Consider the following 11,258-nt stretch of genomic DNA (forward strand, 5'->3'; position numbering starts at 1 on the left):
AGAGTATGCGACTGGAGATGCGGCGCATGGGAAATTGTTGCTCTGTTCATTTTTTGATAGTCTTCGCTCTATCATAGCCTGCAACCGAGAAGCAAACAAATAAAAAAATCATTTAATAATCAGTTTAAATCACAAAAATATTAATCTGTTTAACTTCATATGCTTTTAGTTAATTAATATATTAAGTACTGAGATTAGGTCAATGTGTGTAGGTGAGGGCATGGTTCTAGTAAAATACTTTCAACGGATACAGCCAACAGAAAATCAATGCTATGTAAGGCATCAGTTGTTAATTAAGGAATGATTATAACAAATAAGGTGTTAGTTTCTAGAGAATATTAATCTTTGTTCGTGCTCGAGCGAGTTGGAATGTTACTCAACCAACTCGAAAGCCAGCATGGAGATTATTAATCTAGAGGGAGTCAGAACGTTACTTGATCAATGTGAAAGTGAGTATGGAGAATATTATCTATGTCCGTGCTCAAGCGAGTCGGAATGTTACTTGAACAACTGGAAAGAAGCTTCTGCAGCTATTGGTGCAAATCACTCCAATGCTAAAGAAGGGAGGGTGGCTATCAAACCTGTTTTACTGAGGAGAGTCGAGGAATTAGAGGGGAATTACAGCTTCGAGAAATCTGAAGGTGAAAGGGATGATGTAGAAAGATAAATGTTATCCATTTTAAGTGTGATGATGGATGGTGTGCTAATTGGTGCAGTTCTTGTGAGTTTTGTAAATATTGTTTTGGTGTTGATGGGCCTCTTTTCTCAGATTGTGTCAGCATGATGGTGCTGCAGATTATTTATGGTTTTTTGGATTTTGGGAAAATATTTTATGGTTATCTGATGGATTTATGTTTAACAGATTTTTAAAAGAATATGTTAGTTTTTAGAGGTAATCAACCATTGCTGAACCATACCTCAGAGTTAAGTTCTTCAAGGACAATACCCGGCACAGGTTCTGGACAGAACTCATCAGGCATGAAGTTGCACAATATCCGTATTAACAACGACAAACCAATCGAGGGGCACACCTTAATATCATAAAGTATAAATATAAGAATCATGTAAGATATTTCTGGCTGAAACTTATAAAGCTGATCAGGCAATCACAATAATAATACAAAATTTCACCTCTTTCCTTATTTTTCTGTGAAGAAGCATGTCTTTAGGAAGCATCAGGAGATCACTCAGCTGATTGAGGAGACTAAAGCATTTGGCATTAGGATCCTTTGTTCTCCTGTCACCATCCTTGTTTTCAGTTTCTTCATCCTCAACAGAATTGTCCGCATCAATGCCAAACCAATCAGTTAGCCATCTGGACCAACTCCCAATCTGTTGCTCAATGAAACACCATTCAAAAATTAGCGAACCCACCAATAATAGCTGTACCTGATTTGTCATATTTCTTTAAAGAAAATTCATGCAAGATCACATATTAAGATTGCGTTTGAGGCAGCTTTTTTTGCTGCGGCGCGTTTCGAAAATGCTAAAATCATTGTTTGGAAATCACAGTGAGCAATTATCCTAATAATTTCCTTGAAGTCCACAGCGACCTTTTTTTGCGTGGCTGTTAATTCGTTGTCCTAGTTAATTCTGTTGTAAAAACAACAACGGCAATAAAGCGAAAAACAGATCTAAAAAAATTACACCAGAAAAGACGACACAAGATTTACGTGGTTCGGCAAATTGCCTACGTCCACGGAGCTGCAGAGGATTTTATTAGCTTTGAGGATTACACTGTCGACCACGTCGACTTACAAGAAAGAATATTGTTTCTCTCTCTCTCCTCACCTTCTCTCTCTCACTGAACCGAGAGGCACACCAAGAATAAGAAAGACAACTTTTAAAGAAAAGCTTCCTTGTGATTCTTTTATTTCAGCCTTACGACAGAGTATAATCCAAGGAGAGAAGGTTGTTTAGAGAGTAATACAACTTCCCTGTAATTGTGAGCTCCTCCATGCTTTAATGACCCATATAAAACGCATTAAGGCAAGCTATCAAATTCATTGTTTTTTCCTCTATAGCAACAGGAGGGGCGGGAGATTAATTTGGTAAAGCATAATAATTAATTAAGCTTTCCTTAATTCTTCCTGTCAATAGAAGGCAACTGCTTTAAATAAAAACAGGGAAGCATCAAGCTATAACAGGGAACAAAATACATAAGGAAATAAACTGAAATAATTTTCATAAGTGTCGAGGTCGTTAATTCAAGGAAGTGGACCGAGTCTCCACCTTCCTTAACAATTCTCCCACTTGGAGATTGGGACACTGACTGCATCATCTGCTGGCTGTATCGACCTTATTTTCAAACGTGATATCCTCCTCCTCTACAACTCAAAACCTCTGTCTTCAAGCTAGAAGTCCAACTGAAGTCGAGCACAACTTCAATTTCTCAAGACTAACACCTTTAGTTGACATATCATTGTCAACGCGGTCTTGTACCTCCAAGCTCTTTCTTGGGTTACTCATGACAGCTCTTTCTTGGGTTACTTATGATTCTACTTATAACTCCCACTGCATGCAATATCCAGTCTCAGCTGAAGGCCTTTCTCAACAAGTTCAGTCTTGTGCCTTTTACTTTCCCACTGCATGGGCAATATCCAGTCTCAGCTGAAAGCCTTTCTCAACAAGTTCAGTCTTGTGCCTTTTACTTTTATCAAGCGCAGTCTTCACCCGGTACACCCACATTGCTATGCAATGTCTTCTTCCCTGGTGGAAGTTCTGTCAGCTCCCACTTGCTCGAACTTTCTTCTTGCAATATTTCTTCATAGCTCTGTGGTTCTCCACTATCTGTTCGTACAGGATCCAGTTTTTTTTACTTTGGCGCTCTGCCACTTTTCAAGAAACTGACTTTCTTCTGTTTTTCCATAATGCTCCTCTGGCTCATGTGTCCACGCTTGAGTAAACCTGTAGTCATATCTGCATCGACCTTATCTTCAAACGTGATATCCTCCTCCTCTACAACTCAAAACCTCTGTCTTCAAGCTAGAAGACCAATTGAAGTCGAGCACAACTTCAATTTCTCAAGACTAACACCTTCAGCTCTTTCTTGGGTTACTTATGATTCTATAGGATCCAGTTTTTTTGACTTTGACGCTCTGCCACTTTTTAAGAAACTGACTTTCTTCTGCTTTTCTATAATGCTCTTCTGGCTCATGTGTCCACGCTTGAGTAAATCTGTAGTCATATATAGTGTGTCAGTTTTCTTACCCTAAGCCAGTACTAATGCTCCTTTAGTCATCTTCCAGGTACTATCTGAGAACACTACTGAATGACCACCCTTATTGAGCTGCCCAACAGAAATGAGGTTTTTCTTCAATTCAGAAAAGTGCCTGACTTTTTGCAAAGTCCATTTACTCTTGTTAGGGAGTGCAATATCAACGGCTCCTACCACATCTAGAGCTTTTCCATCAGTCAGATACACCTTCCCAAAGTTACCTGCAACATAGTTCCGCATTAACTCCCGGTGGGAAGATGTATAAAAGGAAGCATCTGAATCTAGAATCCAGACATCAACAGAACTATGAACTGCGAATAATAGCGCATCTTGTATCTCTTCAGTTACAATATTAGTGTCATCATTCTACTTCTTAAGATTCCTGCAGTTCCTTTTTACGTGGTCAGCCATGCCACAATTCCAGCAGGTTGTCTGCTGACCAAACTTTGGAGATTCCTGTAGTTCCTTTTTACGTGGTCAGCCATGCCACAATTCCAGCAGGTTATCTGCTGACCAAAATTTGATTTTGATCTTCCTCTGTTTGAGTTCTTGTCCCGTGATCTCCCTCTAGAATCAATAATCAGTGCCGAACTCGAACCCGAGGTCTCGTCAGAATCTTTCCTGCACACCTCCTCAGCCAAAATCAAATCACGAATATCATCATATTTCAGTTTAGATTTACCTGCAGAACTGCTAACTGCCATTCTCATGGCTTCCCAACTATTTGCCAATGAAACTAACAATATCAGCGCACGAATCTCTTCATCAAAATCAATTTCAACAGATGACAATTGATTAGTGATATTATTGAACTCATTCAGGTGTTGAGCAACAGAAACACCTTCCGTCATTTTCAGGTTGAATAACTTTTTCATCAGATGCACCTTGTTATTCGCTGATGGCTTTTCATACATGCCTGATAAAGCTGCCATGAGATCTGCAGTAGTCCTCTCCTTGACGAAATTATGGGCAACGGATCTTGACAGGGTTAATCGAACAACCCCCAGAACCTGTCGATTTTCTCAAGAGTAACACCTTTAGTTGACATATTACCGTCAACGCGGCCATGTACCTCCAAGCTCTTTCTTGGGTTACTATGATTCTACTTATAACTCCCACTGATTGTTGTAAAAACAACGACGGCAATAAAACGAAAAACAGATCTAGAAAAATTACACCAGAAAAAATGACACAAGATTTATGTGGTTCGGCAAATTGCCGACGTCCACAGAGCTGCAGAAGATTTTATTAGCTTTGAGGATTACACCGTCGACCATGTCGACTTATAAGAAAGAATTCTCTCTCTCTCTCCTCACCTTCTCTCTCTCTCTAAACCGAGAGGCACACCAAGAAGAAGAAAGACAACTTTTAAAGAAAAGTTTCCTTGTGATTCCTTTATTTCAGTCTCACGACAGAGTATAACCCAAGAAGAGAAGGTTGTTTGGAGAGTAATACAACTTCCCTGTAATCGTGAGCCCCTTTTAAAGCTCCCCAATGTCCAGCTTCTTTTGACCCTTAATTTCGTGATTCCATAGAGAAAACATGGAATCATGCTTTAATGACCCATATAAAGCCCATTAAGGCAAGCTATCAAATTCATTGCCTTTTTCTCTATAGCAACAGGATGAGCGGGAGATTACTTTGGTAAAGCTTAATTAAATAATTAAACTTTCCTTAATTCTTCCTGTCAATAGAAGACAACTGTTTTAAATAAAAACAGGGAAGCATCAAGCTATAACATGGAACAAAATACATAAGGAAATAAACTGAAATAATTTTCATAAGTGTCGAGATCGTCAATTCAAGGAAGTAGACCGAGTCTCCACCTTTCTTAACAAATTCCTCTCCATTGTCTCTCCTCTGCCCCACTCCTCTATCACCTCTCTGACCTAGGTAACTCCTCACCGTCTCGCTTGGTGGGAAAATGGCTGCCCTGCTCCCCTTTCTCCTCTCTCGCATCTCTGCCCTGGATAATTCCTCTCCTCTGCCCACTCCCCTTTCTCTTCTCTCTCACCCAGCTTGGGGTAATTCCTCCTCTCTTGCTGTGCGAAAACAACTTCATTACCTTCTTCATTGGTTCCCCTTACTCTTCGTTGTCTTCCGGTAATTTCTACCCTCTCTTTTGTCGTTATGCAATTTAGTTTTTGCGACTTGTGGCTTAAAATCGTCTGTGGATTGCTCTTTTTAGGTTGTGGCTATGCTCTATGGAAAAATAATAAGTCTATGCTTTCAAAAAGGTGTAATGCTCGATTGCTTTTATTTTTTCTGTGAAATTCGTAGGCCCGTGGTCTTTGCGGTTTTAGCCCTTCGCTCTTTGCGGCTTTGGTGATGATGTTTGCGGTTTGGTCCTTTCTTCAATGGAGGAATTGAAATATCCATTATAGTGCATTGCTTATGGCTTGCTGTTTGAGATTTGTGGCTTTTCTGTGACATTTAGAGGCTACGACCAATGGTATGTGGATTGCTATTAGTGCTTTACGGCCATTGTCTATGTGGGTAGCTATTAATTTGTGGATTTTCTATGCATGATGAGTTCTTATCGGTGATTTGCGGCCATTGTCTATGATGGGTTGCTATTTGTGGTTGGTAGTGGTTGGTTGTGATGATGTGGTGGTGGTGTGTTGGTGTTGATGATATGGGAGTGTTGGTGGTGTTGGTGTTGATGATATGGTGGTATGAGAGTGTTGGTGGTGTTGGTGTTGATGATATGGTGGTGGTGATAGTGTTGATGTTTAGTGTGTTGGTTGTGATGATGTTGTGGTGGTAGTAAGTTTTATCACTGTCTTGTAAACCTAAATAGCTAGTTAATCCTATTGATTCATCATGATATTTTTTAGCCTCTTCTAAAGTATCTTTATAAATCTAGAATTCTTCAAATTTACTCGTGTTAAAATAATTTTTTTTTATTTCTAAAAGCAAGGATTCTACTTGTTTAATTTTTTCCTCGGCTTTTTCACAATACTTTTAGATTCTTTTTCTATTATTTTTTATTTTTGTAATAAATTTTCTATTTTAATACTTATCTGATCTAAGTTTTCTTGATCTTTTATAATTTTGTTTAATATATCATTATTTTGGTTTTTAATATATTCAAGATTTTCCTTTAATATTAATATTTTAATATCATAAAGTACTCTCGTAGATTTTTCTAAAATTCCATATACTTTTTCTTGATGAAATTTTAATGACTCTGATAAAGATATTTGTAGATCTATAATATTAATCATTATCTTATTTTCATTATGAAATTCATATTTAAATTCTTTTGAAAATTTACATATAAATTTATGTTGGTCTATAGAAATAATATTTTTATTTTTATTTGTTATTTCTAAGTCTAACCATTCAATATTTTGTTTAAACTCTAAATATTTTGTTTAAATTCCATTAAGCAATATCCATTTTCCTTTGATAAATGCTTAATGAATAGCCAAATACAATTTTTTATTAATCATGAAACATTTGAATTAACTGAAACCTATAATTTACCAAAAAATTTTAGTTCATGACGCAAAAAATCTAAATGTTTAAATATATTATTCATTTTCCTTTGATAAATGTTTAATGAATGGTCAAATACAATTCTTTATTAATCATAAAACATTTGAATTAATTGAAATCTATAATTTACCAAAAATTTTAATCCATGACGCAAAAAATTAAGAATTTATTTGAGGACTTAATTTTATCTTAAGTATGGATGGTCAAGTAAATATAAGTAAAATTTTTTTAACTATTAGTATAAACGAACCTTAGTAATTTGTACCAATAAACATCAGAGTTACGATGAGAAGCATGATAAGTTACCAAAAAGAAACAAAAATAATAACACAAAAAATTTAAAAATACCATTAGAAGTATCAGACTACTTAAACTCATGCTATAAACAAGAAACCATATTCACACATCAAATTCCAAAACTATTAGAAAAAATATTTCAATTAGCAGAAGAAATTCAAATATCAGATGAAAATCCTTTGAAATATTGGGAAAGAAATAAAGAATTAGCCAACATCCCAATTATTAATAAAGATCTAGTATTTAGAACTAAAGAATTAGAATATAGCACTTTAGATAAAGAAGAATTTAAAACTTAAAGAAAACAATTGAAAGATTTATGATTAATTAGACCATCAAAATCAGAACATAGATCAACAACATTCATGGTAAGAAACCATGCAGAAATACTAAGAGGAAAAGCTAGAATGATGATAAATTACAAAAGATTAAATGATAATACTGAAGATGATGAATATAAAATACCTGATCAAGATATGTTAATTAATTTAATATAAGATAAAAAATATTTTAGCAAATTTGATTGTAAGTCAGGATTTTCGCTGATTTTGGCAAATAAAATTAGATAGTGAATCTATAAAATATATTGCATTTACAACACCCATAGGATATTATGAATATTTAATTATGTCTTTCGATTTAAAAAATGCGCCTAATGATTTTCGCAAATAAAATTAGATATTGAATCTATAAAATATATTGCGTTTACAACACCCATAGGATATTATGAATAGTTAATTATGTCTTTCGATTTAAAAAATGCGCCTAATATATTTCAAAGGAAAATTGATAATATATTTAAACATTTAGATTATGTCTTAGTATATATAGATGCTATATTAATAGCATCACATACCTTAAAATACCATTTCAAACATGTAGAAGAAGTCTTAAAATTATGCATTAAAAATGGAATAATTCTATCAAAAAAAGAAAATTGAAATTGTTAAAGAATATATTAACTTCTTAGTCCAAAAAATTGGCAAAGGAGAAATATAATTACAAGAATATATTTCTAAAAATGTATTAGAATTTCCTGATAAAATAGAAGACACAAAAGAATTAAAAAAAATTTTAGGTTTATTAAATTATGCTAGACCATAAATTAAAGATTTAGGAAAAACTATAAAATCTTTATATAAGAAAACATCTGTCACAGAACAAAAGTATTTTAATAAAGAAGATGTAAAAATCATACAAAAATCAAACAAGTTAAAAATTTACCTTGTCATTAGAAATAGATTATAAAGTATTAGTAGTTGATGCCTCACAAGATGGATGGGAAGCTGGATTAAGGGTAAACCCATATAAAATTATAAGTGCCAGTAGAACGAATAAATCTTGTGTAAGCTCATAGAAATAGAACAATTTTAACAATTAATCTTAATAATCCTCAAATGTAAAAATTAGTAATTTCTACATGGGAATTTGATGCAGTTACAGCATGGGCAAATAGTGATAAAAATGAAATAGAAGATATGTTTGCTTTTCTTGAAACTTTATTAGGTGAAACTGCTGCAAATATTTTTAATGAAGCGAAAGCTAAAAAATCAGGAGAAATAAAATTATTAAGACAATTATGAGATAATCCCTATAATTTTACCATATTTTTTAGAACATTAACCATTAACTTTTAAGATTTGATCCAAGTATACATAATACAAATATCCAAGATCAAGCTTATAGAAACTTTGAACAATTAAGTTTAGCAGATTGGTCCCAAATAGATAGTTTTTGCAAATTATATGTTACATATGCTAGTAGAGCCGATAAATATTTTGATGATGAGATATCAAATAGAGTTTTGATCAAATTACTTGGAGAATTAGATAAAAAAATCAATGAAAAATGAAAAAATACTTATACAAATCTAGAAAACATTAGAAATATAGGGATAGGACCAAGAATTGTTTTTACTTTAAACAGTTTACAAGAAAAAATATAGAGAATATAAAAGTCAAAAACAAGTTAAAAAACAATCTTATAAATTTTGTAAAAACATCTACACAACGCAAAACTTCCCAGAAAAGCCTGTTAGAAAACGAAAAATCCTTAGAAAATCTACTATAACAATTTATTTTATGACACAAAAAGTAAAGAATTTATTCTATAGCTTAATTTTATCTTAAGTATGGATGGTCAAGTAAATATAAGTATAAATTTTTTAACTATTAGTAAACAAACCTCATTAATTTGTACCAATATACATCAGAGTTACGCTGAGAAGCATGGTGGGTTACCAAAAAGAAACAAAAACAATAACACAAAAAATTTAGAAATACCATTAGAAATATCAGACTACTTAAACTCATGTTATTAACAAGAAACTATATCCACATATTCATGTTTAAATTCTTTTGAAAATTTACATATAAATTTATGTTGGTCTATAGAAATAATATTTTTATTTTTATTTGTTATTTCTAAGTCTAACCATTCAATATTTTGTTTAAACTCTATTAAGCATTAACTTAATCTTTATCAATTGATAACCTTATATCCTATTAGACTTCTGTTATAATTTGTAATTTTAATTACTAACCCCACATCTATGTACATACATGACAAGAGGGTTGGAGAGTTGTTTTGGGTCACCTCACAAAATTTAACAACAATTGCTTATTGTAATGACGCTATATATAGTTATGTTCATGTGAAATTTTGATTTGGTGCAAAAAACTTTTTCATTATTCTCCCACATGGATAACCTCAAGGCAATCGTGGGCATAATATAGATCTTTTTCTCTTGCATGTTCTTTTTTTATTTTTTTATATTTTGAGGTCTATGATGACATAAATGAGCTTAGAGGTTCTTATGGATGACCTTTGTAGTGATATGATTTTATTACACGTGCTAGCTCGGTATTACATAGTTTAAGGACAGCCAAAAACCCCCTATTTTTCAATCAAATGATTGTTTGAGATTTTCTAGATGACCTTTGTGGTGATATGCTTATGTGACACATACGAGCTCGATATTTCATGATTTAAAGGCAGCCGAGAACCTTTTTTTTAAAGTCTATTGTCTACTTGTAATGACAGATTATTTATTGGTTCATACTTTGTGCTCTAAGGCCTCAGAACTTTATAAAACTTCATTTGTGTTTTTATATTATTTTTTTGCTGTGCTCTGTGGTTTTAAACTTTCAAAAAAGATGAGCTTGAAGTCTTCCGGTCCCTCTAAAATATTGTACTGCTGCTGTGGACTGAAGTGTTCTCTGTTAACTTCACGACAAGAGCATTAGCTATGGTAGATAGTTTTACAGGTATCCAAAAAATAGAGCAGAGTACTGTGACTTATTTAAGTGGGTGGGACAGCTTGACAATTCCACCTTAAATAATGATCAAGCATTGAGAGTTTCATTGGAGCAGAAATTATCTCGTAAAATTAATTGTCTGCATTTTAAATTCAACATTATGAAAAAATTAATTATTATTTTAATAATTTTATTTTTAATATCGATTGTTGTGTTACTAACTGCTTAGTGATGTGTCCGTTTTATTATGTACTATTCAAACGGGATATCTGATCTATCTAAAATATAGTGTTTTTAGACACATTTTTATACCTATTTTTGTGATATTGCATTTTAATGAAAGATATTTTTTTGTTTTTCTTGCAGATACAAGTACAAATGGAAAAAAAAATGCTTAAAGGAGTGAAAAAGGATCAAATTTGGAGCAAAAATGTGAAAAATTGTGCAAAAAAGTTTTGGCACCTAAGCGTCAGATTCGGCGCTTAAGCGCCGGATAAACAGAGAAGGTCCCGCCTAAGCGTCGAAATCCCGCGCTTAAGCGCCATTGGCAGTTACTAGACGAGTAAAATCGGTTTTCACGAATTTTGAAGAGGTTTTTGAGGCACCCATTAGCTACATGGACGAAAATTATCATGGAATGATGCATCTCTTGGGCAAATACATTGAATCAAGACAAATTTTGAAGAGATCCCAAGACACCTCTTGGAAACACCTCTTGAAAAACTATAAAAAAAGAAGAGAGGACTTAAAAAAAGAGTCCTAAAAATATTGGCAAGTTTTGAAAGTTCTTTCCTGGAGAGTTAGTTCAGAGAGATTTTCAGGAACCACTTTTTATTTACTTTATCCTTTTTTTTATTTTGTTTTGAGTGGTTATAAAAGAGAAAAGATTCAAAGGAACTTCAAGAGTTTGGTGGAAGACTTGAGATAAGTTTTTATCTTTTTGTTTTAGACTATTTTTAGTTTTAATCGAGACTTGTTGTTGGTTT

At 33.4% G+C, this 11,258-nt stretch overlaps 1 protein-coding gene across 7 annotated transcripts in view; it reads right to left on the minus strand.

The window, feature by feature from the left end:
* Positions 1-11,258, minus strand: part of LOC110030318 — a 25,671-nt gene that overhangs the window by 460 nt on the left and 13,953 nt on the right. For all 7 annotated transcript variants that reach the window (XM_020732978.1, XM_020732981.1, XM_020732979.1 and 4 more), the window contains 3 exons: positions 1,132-1,332; positions 918-1,031; positions 1-78 (listed from right to left, as the gene is read on the minus strand). The exon at positions 1-78 is cut by the window's left edge and continues 460 nt beyond it. In XM_020732978.1, coding sequence (XP_020588637.1) covers positions 1-78; positions 918-1,031; positions 1,132-1,332 — 393 coding nt within the window. The remainder of the gene's footprint in view (positions 79-917; positions 1,032-1,131; positions 1,333-11,258) is intronic.

Source organism: Phalaenopsis equestris, unplaced genomic scaffold, assembly GCF_001263595.1.
Source record: "Phalaenopsis equestris unplaced genomic scaffold, ASM126359v1 Scaffold000701, whole genome shotgun sequence".
Lineage (NCBI taxonomy): Eukaryota > Viridiplantae > Streptophyta > Magnoliopsida > Asparagales > Orchidaceae > Phalaenopsis > Phalaenopsis equestris.